The sequence below is a fragment of the Achroia grisella genome, unplaced genomic scaffold (genome assembly GCF_030625045.1).
Source record: "Achroia grisella isolate CSIRO2021 unplaced genomic scaffold, CSIRO_AGI_Agris_v1 utg503, whole genome shotgun sequence".
Taxonomy (NCBI): Eukaryota; Metazoa; Arthropoda; class Insecta; order Lepidoptera; family Pyralidae; genus Achroia; species Achroia grisella.
Window position 1 is genome coordinate 329,683 of NW_026712898.1, and position 16,012 is coordinate 345,694.

A 16,012-nucleotide genomic window follows, 5' to 3' on the forward strand; every position below is an offset into this window, starting at 1 on the left:
AACTGGTTTTATCTAAATTTGTAATCTAGATTTTATCTAAAATTAGTAATAAACGATTTATAAATCTATGGTACATACCCATGTAGTACTGACAAGTCTAATGCATACAGTAGCGCCATCTGCAGAGCCAACGATACCTCGTCCAGCGCGCCCGTCGGACCTAAAGATGGCGACGTTGTTTGCTGGAAAGAGACGAGAATATAAATACATTTTAACCTATAGTAAACCCCATTGAAGTACAAGAAAAAGATAGTCCACTCAGTTTATTAGATACGCTCGTCTCCTCTCGCTCTCACAGGTGTCTAGTAAGGCGACAAGTGCCACACTTGTCGCCTAACTGGATACCTGAGTGAGGCAGGGCATTGTTAGTAATGAGGACTATGAAAAAGGTAGTACCTCTGAAAGCAACCGTAGCAGAATATCCCTGTTGAGGCCACGTTGCGCTGAAGCTGCAAAGACGACACCAGCTAGCAGTTTTCTGTAAAGAAATTACAATTCAAACTAGCTGAACCCGCAAACATTGTTTTGTTATATTAATTAAAATAAGATGAGCATTAGGCCAGTTAGCCCATTGTGAGAAATTCACCAAAGATTTATCACGATGGTTTCCAGGGAAAACCGCAAGGAGGTCAACCTGACATGGTACATTGCTAGCAATAAGGTCATCAGTCCACATTACTAACAATCCCCTTTCCCCCTGGTTGCACGCGGTTGTCCTCCAGGAGCGTCCTGCTGGCGGGGATCAGGGGCCAGGTACCTGGTGTGGTGTATGGTGGCCACGAGCCGCACGTGGTGGCGGTGCGGCGGCAGCGCGCGGTTGGCCTGCAGCAGCTGCAGCTCCGCCTCCAGCGAGTAGCGCCGCAGCGCGTCCAGCACGCTGCCCTCCAGCCCGTCGCCCACCAGCTGCTCCACGTACCGCGACACATAATTTACGATCTCCTCGCGTGCATTTATAGACCTATAACAACAAAAATTATAATTAAAATAGCACTGGATAATTCACACAGCGCCATCTAGTCCCTAGCTAATCAGAGCTTATGTTGTGTACTAGACAACGAATAGGTATACTAAGAACAACTGGTAGAGTAATTTAAATTTATATCTGGAAGGACAACACGAGAGAAGTTGTAACCAAACTACGCAAGGAAATATGTGACATTGGTTACCATTTGGCCAGCTTAAGCTGTATGGATTTTATTGCATTTTCGTGTCTAGCTGATTCCAGCAACTGACCTTAGCGATAATTTTGCTATTACAAATCGATAACTTTAGACATAATAAAATAAAAAAAGACAGATCAATGAGCGTCCGTATCTAGCTGTTTCCTGTTATGGCGTAACATTTGTGATATTTATGCTATTCCAAATCAATATATTTAAATAATAAAACATAAAAGATTAAGTCCTCACCAGCAAACACCATCCCTGGCCATGACTAACTCTTTCAATGCCTGTACCAGCGCCTGCCGCCCGTCGTACAGTAGCAGTATGGCGACCAGCCCCCGCGGCAGGCCGGGGTGTCGGGGTGACTGACGTTGCGCAGTGTGCAAAAGTTCCAGAGCCAAGTACTCGTTGACATTGTACATATCTGTAGAAATTGTTCTAGTACATAAAGTATTTAACACTACAGCCTATATGGTAATTTTCTGGCTATGGAACTAGTAAAGGAACTAGGAACATGTAAAGGTGACCAATTTCCTCCCTGTCAAAACTAAGATGTTGGAGAAAGTTGTGTTATGATGCTCAGTGAGGTAGATGCTTTGCTCAATTAAACTGGGAGGAAATAACTATTTTTTCTACATGTTTGCGAGGGTTCGCCCTCAAAACTGCAGCTGACTTTGACTAAACTTCATAACTCAACATACTTACCCTTGACAAAAGAAGAAAAATTTTCTCCCTGTTATCACTGAGACACTGAGAAAATATTTAACGAAAAACCTCTGGTTCGAGTACTGCTGTTCATGTATATATATAGACGTTGGATACTGCCTACTATAGAAGGGTTAAGAGATTTTATTTTGACATTGAAAATTACATAACATAATTGTGATAGAAAAATAATGATAGAGCATCATTTAGTTAGATACTGTTAGAGATAAATATTAAGTATGGGAAGAGAAGATATAGTTGATATTAGGGAATAGTACATTGCTAGCAATATCATTTATCAGGTAAGTTTCTGTAGTACTTATTGGTGTGTGACTATTGTGATAACTTCCTGATGAACTTGAGTATGACACATACACGTTACGAAATCATGAAACGTTAAAACCGCTGTATAGGCAGCGGCCTCAATAATATGGTATGATGCCCATGCGAAACAAAAAGAAAAAGAGGTAGAAACGTGCCGTCGAATCAGTGTTTTGTCGATTTCAACTCAGCGTCAGAGAGTTGAAATCTACCAAAGAATGCGATCGGAGTTGAATCACTCTTGGTTCTATCATCAACCAATTGGCATCCATAATAGTTAATAAGTTAAATTGTAATTTTTATATTTCAATTAAATTTAATATATAATATGTTTTGGTATTTTTTGCGCCCTTCCGCAGAAATGTAGACTTTTTATCCTACATAACAATAATAAAATGTGCTGTTGTTATTTTTCAATTGATATAATAAAACTACTATAATGGAAGTGAAAAAGAGAAAAAAATTAATTAAACCCAATATACCAGATATAATTATAGCCTCATCCACCAACTCCTTTGAGAGTAAAGTTCTCCCTAAACTGGGCAGGTTCACACCCTCTGTGATGCCTCGTTTTATTTCTTCTCGACTCGCGGGATTTTTTGCCTGTAATAATAAAATTACCAATTCATTCCGTTATTTTAAAAGTATCCTAAAGTTTTTAAATAAAACTAATTATTGTAATAAAACAACAAATAACAAAAATCATAAAGGTAATTGGTCATAAAAATATTTATTGACTCAGACTGTATTTATTTTTGTATGCCTCTGTAGTGTTACCAAATTTTCTAATAAGTTTTTTTTTTTTTCTCTCTATCTGCGATCAGCCCTTCCGGCTATAATCAGATTTTTTGAAGTTATTGGCTTTTTGAGATGAGGCCCCTCCAGTAAGGTGCCATCTCATTTACTTTCTTTAGATGTTGCTCTTTTTTAATCTAGAGGGACAGTTATTTATATGTAAGCTAACTGGTTCTGTAATCTGTGTTTATATCTTCCACAATCTCTTCTTTTACAGTTGGAATTTCTAGATGTGTATGTACTTCAATGTTTTTTATGAACCAAGGAGCTCTGGCTATGGTTTGGAGGTTAAATTTAAAGATAATAAATCAAACAAACTCTTTTAGACATATTATATGACAACTTAGACAATTGGCACCTATATATTTTTTTAATTAATATTATAAATAATATTGAATTGTATAAACAAAAAAAAATTAGGAAACAGGTTTCTAATGAATTTGTCATATAAATATAATATAAAAACACTTACAGGATACTTAAACAGTGATAAGAATGTCTGTTTATGTCGCCTGAGGACAGACTCGAATGTGTGTACAGCATATGGTGCTCCCCTACTTTCATGAGCCAGGTAACCCTCCACCACGGCCACCAGTTCCTTGAACGGTGTCCATAAGTCGTCTGTTGTTGTACCTGAAAATTTATTTAATTTAAATAGCTGACCTTATGACTTTTATCCAATTCAAATAGGGATGGAAATTATGATGGCCTGAGCTGTGATTCGAACCCCTAGCAGTGGGCTCAGACTAAAGTTGTATTCATCAGGCGAGAGTTGGCCATCAGCAACTCCATAAGTCCTTCCGCGGGTTTGGGGTGCCATCTGCACTCTCTCCCTTTCATCTGAATAATCTCCCTTTCATCTAATTTGTAAAGGCCTCTTGTGGCCAACAGCATTAAAGAGAAAAGGAAAAAAAAAAGTTCAAGTCAGTATCACTGCTCTGCACTTAAAAATTAAAATTCCAAGCTATTATTATATGACTACACATAATTTGAGAGCCTCAGTGGTCTATCGGTTTAGCATATCTCCTTACTTCCGATGGTTGTGAGTTTGATTCCTTGCACACTACAAACATTTGTATTCATGAGTATATATCATACAAAAATAGTATCAAATAAAAAATAGCACACAAAGATAATAATTGAATATAAGAACCGCAAAAAGAGTTTAGTAAAGATGAATAGACTGATCAAACGTCCAGTGTTTAGAGCATGTATATGCATAACATACTTAGAAATTAGGATAACCTATGACTTATATTCTACAAGGATTACTGTTTAAACTATTTAAACTGATGTAAAGGTTTTTAATAGAGTATAAAGTGCAATTTCTGTTTCTACAGTTACTGATTCACTTATAATTTTTTAAATATACTTAGAACTTACAAAACATTTTCCAGATTCTGTTGATATAACCTCACTATTACCGAAATAATTGATAAGTAAACGCAGAGATTACCGAATGTTATATATACGAATAAATTAGATTATAACAAATAAAGTAAACTTAGAAAATACAATTTGCCGCGAAATAAATGCGTATATATTGAATACAATAATATCAAAAATGTACCGCCAAAATGTTAGGTTATAAATTAATTTAAACAAATACCTTCGTTAATATCCATTGTGTAACAAATACACCTATACGGCCTTAATTTTAAATACACTCACATTTACTTTAAATTTTATATAAATTTAAGAAATGTAATAAAAACACTGTTTCGGAGAAACTAGATTACAATACAAGAATTGACAAGTGACAATATTGACAAGAACAAAATGTACGGTTAGAAGTTGTTTTGAATTTGTAGTACAGAGTACAGTACAGCACAAGTTACAGAAAAAAAATATTTTGATCTGTGGCGGAACTCATGGGACCGTGTATGGCAAATTACTCCGATAGAGGACGTTATTCCACTATAACGTAAAAACTTATAACTTAGAGTTACTTAACCAAATCTAAAAAATAAATGATCTAAGTACTAACTACGACTTAATATCCGTGAGAAAGCTCATACTCGATATCGACACAAAAATTTAAATGCAGATAAAGGGTGCTACAGAGTGTAACCATTTTGTATGAAAAATTAAACTAGTTAAAGACTACGGGTATAGTTTGCTACTTGCATAAAAGTTTAGATTGCTATAGGATAGCAATCTAAACCCAAGCCTATAGGTGGCTACGCCCATGGTACGGCACCTTAGTCTCACCTATTGCTACAGCTTGCTTTGTAAACTGTGTGTCGGTTATAGGATCAGTGAATAAAAGGTAATGACCTATTAGTTCACTGGAATGGCAAGGCATGAATGGTATCATTGTTGTCACATAATAACGTGACGTCCATAACGCTGTTCATGTATATAGGCGACGATTAAAGCTTAATATCAAGTAGAATGCCAGGTCGTTTACTATTACAATTTTTTTTTTTTTTCCTTTTAGATCTTGCAATCAGTCACATGGACTATAAGCAGATGTGGTGTTCCGTCTGTAACAGGTAGAGTGCCGCTCTTAGTAGAACAGCTCCTCGCTCTTAAAAAGTCAGTCCTGTCTGACTATCTTGGTCAAATATATCACGTCTTTTCTTTAATCGGCGCAAGTTTTCAGGTATTGTAAGTTTTTTTTTTTTGTGGATGATAATGAATGGTGCACCCGCCTGCGCTAACGGTTTACGCTGCCGGGGCACCAGTGGAGGATGATAAGATGAGCATGAGGTCAAGTCAGTTAGCCCATCGTGACAAATTCACCAGGAATTTAACACGATGGTTTCCAGGGGGAACCGCGTGGAGATCGACCTGACATGGTACATTGCTAGTAATGGGGTTATCAATCCACATTACTAACAATCCCCTTCCCCCAGGTATTGTAAGTTGCCCAGCGAATTTATTTGGGTGCCTGTGTAGTCGTGATTTGTATTTGTTGCTGTAGTCATCAATTACATCCTTAACCATGGGGATATCAAGTAGTTTGTGGATCTCAGTTTTTTTATAAACCATGGTGCATCCGAAAGTTGTTTCAATATATAGTTTTGAACTCGTTGTATTGTCATTATGTTGGAGTCACTAGCAGAGCCCCATATTTGTATCCCATATGTCCAGATTGGCTTAAACATTGCCTACTATTACAATTACATAAAAAAAACTTAACAATGTACTCGAAGTTATTAATGTCTATATAGACAATAATACAAACTGCAACATTCAGAAAGTCTTTATTTATACTGTAAAGTTAAGATTCACAGATGATAGTAACAATAAATAGCATTAAAAAAATAATAGGAATAGTTCTGCTTCGAAAGAAGTTATTTACCTATATTTAATAAAAAACATCGACTTACTAGGTAATAACTCAGTTACAGACTTTTTTCTATGGCGTACAAATATTCTGTACACTTGTTCTGATAAAATGTGTTGTTATACAATACAACATTGTCAAAGAATGGGCCAACATTTGTCGTCTGTACTGGCAAAGAATTTAACAAATCTTTGCCGTCTTCAGTTTGCAGTTTCTCACATTCATTCCTAATAATGTCTAAATAGACAACGGACTCCTTGTTAGTCAGTTTGCACAATATAATGCCTGAAGATGTAAAGCCAATCTTCTCAAAACTCTTAGACACAATGAACAGAAGACCCACATTGAAATGGGTTAGTGTATTCAAATTTTTCACCAGCAAAGTGTCTCCCAAACTTAGTTCTTTCAGTGTATCGTGAAGTCTAAAAAAACAACTCTTTTCATATACACTATAAATCTCAGCATAGTCAAATTCAGGTAACTTCAACACCTTGTCGATTTGCATTTCCAAATCTCTGTGATAACTTTCACATTCTTTAAAGTTCTTGCTAAATATGATCTCCTTAAATTCATCTTCGGCTAAGATCTGCTGGTATAATCTGAATATGGGCACAAAGATAAACTTGGAACTGTTGATCTTCTGTAAAGGTGTACCATATGTAAATACGAGGTTAGGTATTGTTTCTCCATCGCAACTATGGGACCATTTCACAGATTCATTTATTATTATTGCAGGATTTGACATTATTTCAGCTTGCAATAGTGAGTGTATTGTCTTTGATTTTTCTTTCATGGACATCTTTGAGTATAATTGTCGTTCCGTGTATGATCCACGATGGTATCTAGGATTCATGTTGGTTTTGCACTCTTCATGGAGTGCACCTTTTAATATTTCGTGTTCCATATCTAACGGCTTCAATCCGTACCGCCAAATAAACTCGGTGGCGACAAGTCCGCGGATTCTCTTCATATCCCGATGTAAGGAGATATTGTTCTGCATCAGGTAAGCTTGTAGGTTATTGTTGATGACCTGGCACTGCATTATGCAGAAGTAGTAAGCACATTCATGAATCTGTTTTAAGAAACTTTCGGGGATAGAGTCTTGTGGGAACAGAGACATATTATTGTACTGTTCAGTTCCATAGGCAGTTTTCAGTATTGGTATGTACTGTTCTAAGTAAACACTGCCCTTATAGTTGATGCATATAGCATATACTTCAGAGTTGCCCTGCCGGGAAGTCAGAGGTTTGTATATATTGACTTCACCAAACATGTGGTTGATAAGGTAAAGCAGGTTCACAGTAGAATGCTCGAATAATGTGAAGAGCTTGAATATGAAAGTCCCTCCTGAAAATATCAGCAAAGCTTAAGGTTAATACTTTAATAAACTTATATATAAACAAAGTATTTGTTGTATTTAGAATCACTCATTTTGAATTAAATATGTCAAATGTTTTTGGATGTTTAGTTATGCAATAATTAATATAATAATTCTGTTAAACAGTTTGTATGGGAAAATAAAATAGTTATTACTTTTCCATGCAATTTCTTCATTAATCTCACCACTTAACCCTTCCTTGGAGTTCTATAAATAGTTCAAAACCAAATTAAGCAAAATCAGTAAAGCTGTTCTCAAGTTTTAGGGAGGAGAGTTTAAGATAATTTTCTGTTCTTGGGTTTGATTCCCACCATGCTGGGTGTTGTGTATGTATATATCAATTGACTTGTACCCTTTACCTAGCATAGCTTGAGGTTAGATGGTACTGTGTGAACTGTACTGAGATATTGTTATTATTGTATTCTATTTACCTGGACTAAGTGCTTGGAGAGCAGTGATGATTTCACAGTAGTGGAGAGGTGATGTGACCTCCTCTTGAGCATCAGGCCTTTGCATGCAGTCAATTGAGCCGTCAGCCGTCACCAACAGTACCTAGATCAGATAAAGATAAATAAATAAGAATACAATTCACACATCGTGATTGAGTTGCAAACTAAGTGTGAGTTATGTTCAAATTCAATTAAAATTAAATAATAATTTAATCATGTATTATAATTTTTTTGTTGAATGGAAGAGAACAACATTAAGCCAACCCCACATAAATGAGATAAGGAAGAAGCAGATGATGATGATGATTATAATTTTCTTGCTACCATCTTGAGATTTCTGCGCTTTTGATTATTCTTTATTTTATTTGACCATCCTTTTTCCTGTCATCTTTTTATCACTCTTCTTTTGGCTATTGAGCTAGGCCATTTTTTTGTTAGAAAGTTAGAATTGTCCATCTTTTGTCTTTGTATTGTACCAAGTGCCCTGCCCAGTTCCATTTTAAAAGACCCTCCATCTAAATACATTATAAACTAACAGCCTGTTTCAGAGTTATTCACAGTGGCAATAATAACTGAGTAAAAATATATTAAATTAAAAATAATTACATTCCCCAATGATGTAGCCTTCTTCACAGTCGCTTGTGAGTTGTCCCAGTCCATGAGGTTGCCAGTGTTGTCCACACCAAAGTCCCAGTTGTTCAGCGTGTGAAACATGAACCGGTCGTCACTAATCATGTTTGAAGGTGAGTTACCCTCATAGTATGGGTTTAGAGTATTTGCAACCCATTTCCACTGTAAAATAATAATAATGAACAAATTACTATTACTGTATAAACTGAGAAAGCAGAAAGACTTGAATTCCTGGCTGTGATGGTTAAATAAAAACAATGTAAAAAAAACTAAAAGTAACAAATAATATAGGCACCTTTAATGTGATTGATGTATATATTTCTATGGTAATTTAACTGAGCTGAATGGTAAAGAAACTGGCATGTTTTTGTTAATAACATAAATAATAAATCAATAAAATTAATAATCACATGTTTAAGATGTTCTATGATTACATATTAGCAAATTGCACTAAATCAATCCACAGAGTAAAAATATTATATATGTATACAACAAAATGTTTTTAGCATAACTTACATTCACTTCGGGATGATTCAATTTCAAATAATGATTTAGTGATGTTATAAATGCACCGGGAGCTTCGCACAAGTGCAGTGATACGAATTTTCTGATGGCCGTTACTTCTTTCGGTATAATATTATATGTGCTTGCGCATTCATAAAATTTTGTCCAGGCCTGCGTAGGAAACTCAGGATTTACAATACATCTTAATTTCCAACCCACATCGCCAGCAGGATTCCGCCGGCGGGTGTGACTGCTCCATTCCTCAATATTGAAGTCGTTCAACTGGCTCTTGTGGAAATTCAAACGGCTTTTCAACACCTCTAAGTCTTTAGCCTTCCATGGCGGCGACGAGAACCAAAGTTTACGATCCGGTAATTTCCAGCTGCTGTTAAATCTAAAGCTGTACTTCTTGCTGAATAACTCATTGATTTCCGTTTCGAACTCCTCGTCCCTCAATACGGCCGAATACCTTGGCCTCGGCGGACCACTGTTCATTTTTATTTTAGATGTCATCTATGAAAAATTCGTAAAATTGAGCGACACTATTACATTTTTATAATAAAACAGTTATCTAAAAGTACAATAATTAAACACGTCTTAAATATTGTAAAAAGGACTCATTACAAGAGATAAACTAGAATGAAAGACAGTGATATTCATGTTTCAATTCTTTACTTTTTCGAAAATGCGTTTGAAAATTATAGATTAGATTTCATATAAACAAAGGGTAGTGTTGTGGCTTCGTATCAGTGTTACTAGATTCCTGTCTGACTTTCCCCGTAAATTTTGTCCAATACCGTGTTATAAAATGCGACATTCAGTATAGAAAACCGTAAACAAAAACTCATTAGACCAAATGACAGGTTTGCAATCAGCAAGCTAATTACAAACCTAAAATATGTAAATAAGGAAATCACGTATTAGATTTTTTTTGTTGCAAGACTTATTTTATAGATATGGCGACTTACAAATTTGAACCAAAATCATATAAATCCTTATATAATTTATTATTAGTAGCGAGCATTAAGAAGAATTAGATATTGCTCTATCGGAGTAGCATCAATAGTATCTAGTAGTAGCAAATTATTTTATTGCAAACGTAACGTGTTCCCGAATACTATGGGTATCTGGGTATACATTACTCTGTGCATTGATTGTTACAAGTAATCTGCGATTATCCATTGGTATGTCAATTTGTTATAGTATAGATTACTACTACACATGTATTTAAAAATAAGTAATATTTATGATAACTATTGTTTGTAATTTGTAAAAATAACGGTCCCGCGTCCCGGCTATTTAACAGAATTTTGTTTTAAGTAATCAGTCACGTAGATGACTGATAAAACAAATTGATTTCAGTTCTGTTTGACTTCGTAATGTGACCTATTCTTAAGTTACTTAGACCGTGACTTGACTGTTGTTTTGTGACGACTTCAAAGTTACAGAGATGACTTCAATGAAGACTAATTTCTGGAATCAAAATACGAAGAACGAAGAACGCAAAGAAGATAAACCGCCTTATTCCCGAATTTTCGTAGTTTGCAGTAAACAACTGCAGGAGGATGATTTAAAAGCGCCTTTTGAAAAATTTGGCGATATCGAGGACTTGTATATACCTAGAGATCGTAATACCGGAGAATCGAAGGGCGTAGCGTATATAAAATACAATAAAACATCATCAGCAGCAGCGGCCATTGAAGAATTGCATATGAAAATATTAAAAAATGCACAAAAGCCCATCAAGGTAATGGTTGCTGCCAACAAAAACGATATACAATCCAACAACGAAGAGAAGTATAAGAGACTTTTCATTAAAGTACATAAAGAGGCATCTGAGAGTGAAATCAGGGAGCATTTCTCAAATTTTGGCAATGTTGATTCTGTCCACTTGCAGAGAAATAGACTCACAAACATTTGCAAAGGCTTCGCTTACGTCAACTATGCAAACTTTCTAGATGCTGCTAAAGCTTTTGAAAACTGTGACCGTAAATATAGACCAGTATTTGCTACGCCTAAAGATGAACTGAAAAGAAGTAGAAACAGTTTAGAGGAAGCAGGAATGAATTTTGTTGAAAGCCCACAGCTGAATATTAATAATACCAGAGATAATTCATTTGAGAAGTATAATTGGGCTCACAATGGTGTTCATAAGGATAACTTAAATTTAATAAAAGTTCCGTCCCAAAACTATGACACTGTAAATGTAACTTGTAGTCCACAGGTATCACAGAAGCACATTGAGAAACTGTTTAATATTGTCCCTGGAATGACACAATGTCAATACACTACAGATGCATACAATGGTGTTTGTAAGGCAACTATTACATATGAGTGTGAGAAGGCAGCTGCATATGCAGTTGAGAGACTTAACAACTTTGAATTCCCATCTGGTGAAATAGTTTCTGTGAAACCAGATGACAATCCTTTGAACAAAGCTGCAAGCACTTTGACGACAATTGTGAACAGCTTCAGGAACTCTATAGATGCTGGGAGCTCTGGTAGAGAACTGTTGCAACTGGCTGATGCTATTGCCCAAGCATCTTCTTTAATAAAAGCAGCTACATCAGGAAAAGCAGACGTAAAAGTGGATCAACAGAACAGTCTCTGCAGTGTACCACTGCCACCTCTTCAGCCAATTGTCAACAGTAACAGTAGAGTTGCTCAGAGATGTTTCATAGTATGTAAGCCATGCCCTCCCCCTAACACAGTATTGAGAGATGCATTCTGCCGTTTTGGAGATCTGATAGATGTTAGTACTTTTCCAAATAAAACATTTGGTTTTGCTAAATATGCCTCTATAAAGTCAGCTCAGGAAGCCATCACAACATTAAATGGGGCAGTCCTCTCTGGTATAAAACTTAAAGTTATGGAGGCTGATGAGAAGCCTACAAAAAATGATGACTATAAAATGATTGTAGAAGAATCTAACGATAACTATCCTGATTATGAGAAAGAGACAAGGAAGAGAATGAAAATCCAAGACAAAGACTCAAATGCTGATAATGACTGCTAGCTGATGACTGATACATGATTTGACTGTCAATTAAATAATTTTAACATTAAGACTTACTAAAGACATATTCGAAAGGAATAAGTGTTGTGACAAATAAATATATTGAATGGAATTTGCTATACTTTGAATGAAATATTGAATACATTATTTAGATATTTTGCTGACTATACATTGACTACATACCCGAGTATGCTTACAGACTGGTTCTGTGTAGTGTATTGCAACTAGTATATGCATATGTATATATATATTTGTAGGATTATTAATATTAAGTCCATTACACTATGACTTGTAAGAAACCATAGTGATAAATTCATGGTGAAATTATCACATCTAACCTCCTTCAATGGACCCCACCAGCAAATATACTGTTAGCACAATTAGGTGCATATTTCCATTATTATCCAAGTCAAATAATCCATGGGTTATATATTTTATTTCATCTATGGTTATTTATTTCGTTTTATCTATGGTATTTTTTTTATTATTATGAACCTATTCCAAGTAAATATAAAAATAATATAAATAGACAGCCTTATCCAAATAGCTGCACCCCTCCGATCAATTCCCCCAATACAAAAGGGGATCGATATTACGACGGCCTGAGCCGAGGTTCGCGAGGTTCACCCCAAGTGGTGCCCTCAGACTAAAGTCGTATCCGTCAGGCGGGAGTTGCCTTCAGCCGCTCCATAAGTCCTTCCTTTGGTTTGGAGTGCCATCTGCACTCGCCCCCTATCGTCCGGTGAAGCTGTAAAGGCCAGCTGCGTCCAAAAGAATTAGAATAGCCCGAAAAAAAAAATTGCTGCAGTGGTTGCAGATATTACTCATGACATTAAAAGCTATTTACAATTACTTACATTCCACTAGCAGAGACAAAAGTAGACTATTTATTATTCAACTGATGAAAGATGGAAAATGGCCATTTTACTATATCAGAGTTAACTGTATGCATATCCCACAGGGACCTAGAGTGAATTCGATTGATAATAACTATAATATTGAACACTTTTTTTTTGTTAGGAAACAACTAGCTATTTATAATGTCCTAATATCATAAGCGCAATAGTTTGTATGGATGGTAATATTGATGTTTGTTACTCTTTCTTGCAAAAACTGCTGAATGGATTTTGATGAAACTTTACAGTAATATAGTTAATGCTTCAGAATAACACATGGCTATAAATTTTATTGGGTGAAACTGGGCTAGTGTTATGATAATGGAATATTAACAGTGGAGAATGATAGGGTGAGCATGAGGTCAGGCCAATAAGCCCATTATCAATATAACACAGAAATTCCTGTATTAACACACCTGCATTATCAAATAATTTCATGAAAACTACATAACTTATTGATGTATTATATACTTTAATACAAGTTTATTATTACAGCTAAAGAACAATATAGTGAGATCAATATTCGTTTCTAACCTATATTTATGAATAAAATGCATATATTATCCAATATTTGATATTACATCACAAGTTGTCCCATAGTCAAAACCTTATTACTCTATGATTACATAGAGAAGTATATAGAGTTAATACATTATTATAGAAAGGTACCTTGACAGAGATTTTTTATAATGAATGATAATATTTAATACTTTTACAAATACATGTACAAAGTTATTTTTAATATAAATGTGAGAAACTAACAGAATTAAAAGTATTGGCAGTGAATACATTGAGTAGCGTTTGATATGACTATAATAAAAAGTGCCTATCTTATAACACACTAGCTGACTTGGAAAATGTTACTTTGCCTATTTATAAAAAAAAAAGTTAATTTCTTATAGGATAAAAACTATCCTATCTTTTCAGTAGGCCAAGTTATATACTCCACACCTAGTAGAATACTGTATTAACTAAAGAGCTTATTTTTTTTAAATTAGACTTTAAAGTTAAAATTTTAGAGTGGATTTTCTAAAGTTTATAATTTTCTACTTATATCAGCATTGTGCTAGATGTGTGATATGACAAGCCAAATTTCTTAAAAGGTTGAGAGTTCAGGCCGGATATTCATCCTGATATTTACACATAGAAGAATTTTGACATAATTTTGTAGATACTACAATAGACAAATTATAATATGTTAAAGAACCTTCAATACTTAGATAAGTATTTTCCTAGATTACACTCATCTTTATCAATAATAAATAAATAGTTAAAATATGCTGACAATGTCTACATCTGTAGACTGGGTCTATCTATACCAATTACAGAGGACTTAGAAGCAATAGCAATACAATTAACAACTTAAAAAACAAGTCATTATACTTCAAAATCTACACAGCTTGAGCTAATCACTGAATAAGAGTTCAATTTTTATTGTGCAGTAAGTATGTCACTTCATTGATGCCAGATAGTAATTTGTTGATAATATTTCCATAATGCAGAGCACTGCTCTCTTGCGGGGTTGTGTTCCAGTTTTTGTTAGTTTCGCTCAGTGTTGTTTTTGCTTGCACCATCTGAAAATTTAGCATTAACAATTCACACAGTACCATTGAGACCCAAGTTAAACTAGCTAGAATGTGTCCTGAAGTACTAATCAACTGCAATAAATACATAGATATATTTTTTTGTAAATACATACATAATATATATAGAAAACACCCACTCATACAATCATACTCATAAATACAAATGTTTCTACCACACAAGGAATCGAACCCGAGCCAATTAGCACACCACCTTCCAACCAATTGAAGGCAGTGTGCTAAACCGCTAGACCACTGGGGCTGTCATAAGGCTTATGTTAATTTTTATTGCCTTGTATAAAGTAAACACTCATTATTTTCTAAGTATTAATGTAGAAATTTCTATTATACTTAAGTATGTGGATTTAATGTAAACATCATGTATCAAATACAGCAAACAATTGGTAGATACAGCAGTTAGGTATGAAGCTAGCCAATATTTCAACTGCAGTATGAGAATTCTAAAACCTCTATTGAGCCATTGGTACATAAAAAAATCTTTTTATAGACCATAATCAAATTATGTTACCTGTGTGAACATATTGACATCTTGACAAAGTGTAGTCAATTTTTCTTCAAGATCATTATTCCTGTTATTTTCATCTTTGGATAGTTTAATGTTCTCCAAACGTTTCCCTAACTTCTCCAAACTTTTAGCATACTGCTCCAAATCTAATTGCTCCATTTTCTTTATATTTAAATTGCCTTCAAACTTCTGTTGTGTGAGAACAAAGTTCTTCTTCAAATCTTCAGTGTAACCTTTCATTTTCGCTATCACATCATCTAAATCAATATCAGGGGTGTTTTCCGTCATGTCCAGTGGAAGTAACTTAGGAACATCCGCTTCTAGGAACTGAGACAGATCCTCATGTCTAGGGCCGTTACTAACCGGTTGTTGGGTTGTCTGGGCAGTGGGCACACCATTGAAAATAATTTTGATTTCTCGCATTATACGTTGAGAGTCGGCTAGCTCTTTGTCCAAATCTTGTGTAATTTTTTCAATAGCATTTAGTCTTACCATAGATTGTAGGTATGCCGCAAAATCAGATGGATTGTTGTGAGTCATTTTCTTAGTCTAAATCGAGATGCTGTTAATAAATTTCGAGAAAATTGTTATTTAAAAAATATAAAACACTTAAAACAGTAACATTCATCCGATAACCACCATAAAACTGATATTTTGTATTTTTTTTTTCTTTTTCATGTACAGCTTAAAAAATATTTTTGCTGTGCAGTGACAGCCACAGATAAGAAATCCTTGTGGTTGCACAGAGTGGTTG

General features: G+C 35.0%; 4 protein-coding genes across 4 annotated transcripts in view; 1 reads left to right on the forward strand and 3 right to left on the reverse strand.

Annotated features, from left to right (window-relative positions):
• LOC131846153 (nuclear pore complex protein Nup205) overlaps positions 1-4,732 on the reverse strand; it is a 31,343-nt gene extending 26,611 nt beyond the window's left edge. The window contains exons 1-7 of the mRNA XM_059195390.1: positions 4,594-4,732; positions 3,457-3,617; positions 2,672-2,792; positions 1,410-1,587; positions 758-958; positions 397-478; positions 79-182 (exon numbers count right to left, since the gene is read on the reverse strand). Coding sequence (XP_059051373.1) covers positions 79-182; positions 397-478; positions 758-958; positions 1,410-1,587; positions 2,672-2,792; positions 3,457-3,617; positions 4,594-4,609 — 863 coding nt within the window. The 5' untranslated portion in view covers positions 4,610-4,732. The remainder of the gene's footprint in view (positions 1-78; positions 183-396; positions 479-757; positions 959-1,409; positions 1,588-2,671; positions 2,793-3,456; positions 3,618-4,593) is intronic.
• A 1,455-nt stretch (positions 4,733-6,187) lies between these two features.
• On the reverse strand, positions 6,188-9,993 carry LOC131846148 (cap-specific mRNA (nucleoside-2'-O-)-methyltransferase 2). Its single transcript, XM_059195383.1, has 4 exons — positions 9,250-9,993; positions 8,710-8,895; positions 8,086-8,206; positions 6,188-7,623 (listed from the first exon to the last, which is right to left on the reverse strand). The coding sequence occupies exons 1-4, from the start codon at positions 9,748-9,750 to the stop codon at positions 6,335-6,337; spliced, it is 2,097 nt and encodes a 698-aa protein (XP_059051366.1). The 5' UTR covers positions 9,751-9,993; the 3' UTR covers positions 6,188-6,334.
• Positions 9,994-10,435: 442 nt separating this feature from the next.
• On the forward strand, positions 10,436-12,410 carry LOC131846149 (RNA-binding protein 45-like). The gene has a single exon (XM_059195385.1). It carries the CDS (start codon positions 10,688-10,690, stop codon positions 12,251-12,253), a length of 1,566 nt encoding a protein of 521 aa, XP_059051368.1. The 5' UTR covers positions 10,436-10,687; the 3' UTR covers positions 12,254-12,410.
• Positions 12,411-12,494: 84 nt separating this feature from the next.
• On the reverse strand, positions 12,495-15,932 carry LOC131846151 (uncharacterized). Its single transcript, XM_059195388.1, has 2 exons — positions 15,262-15,932; positions 12,495-14,723 (listed from the first exon to the last, which is right to left on the reverse strand). The coding sequence occupies exons 1-2, from the start codon at positions 15,796-15,798 to the stop codon at positions 14,574-14,576; spliced, it is 687 nt and encodes a 228-aa protein (XP_059051371.1). The 5' UTR covers positions 15,799-15,932; the 3' UTR covers positions 12,495-14,573.
• Between the last annotated feature and the right edge of the window lie 80 nt (positions 15,933-16,012).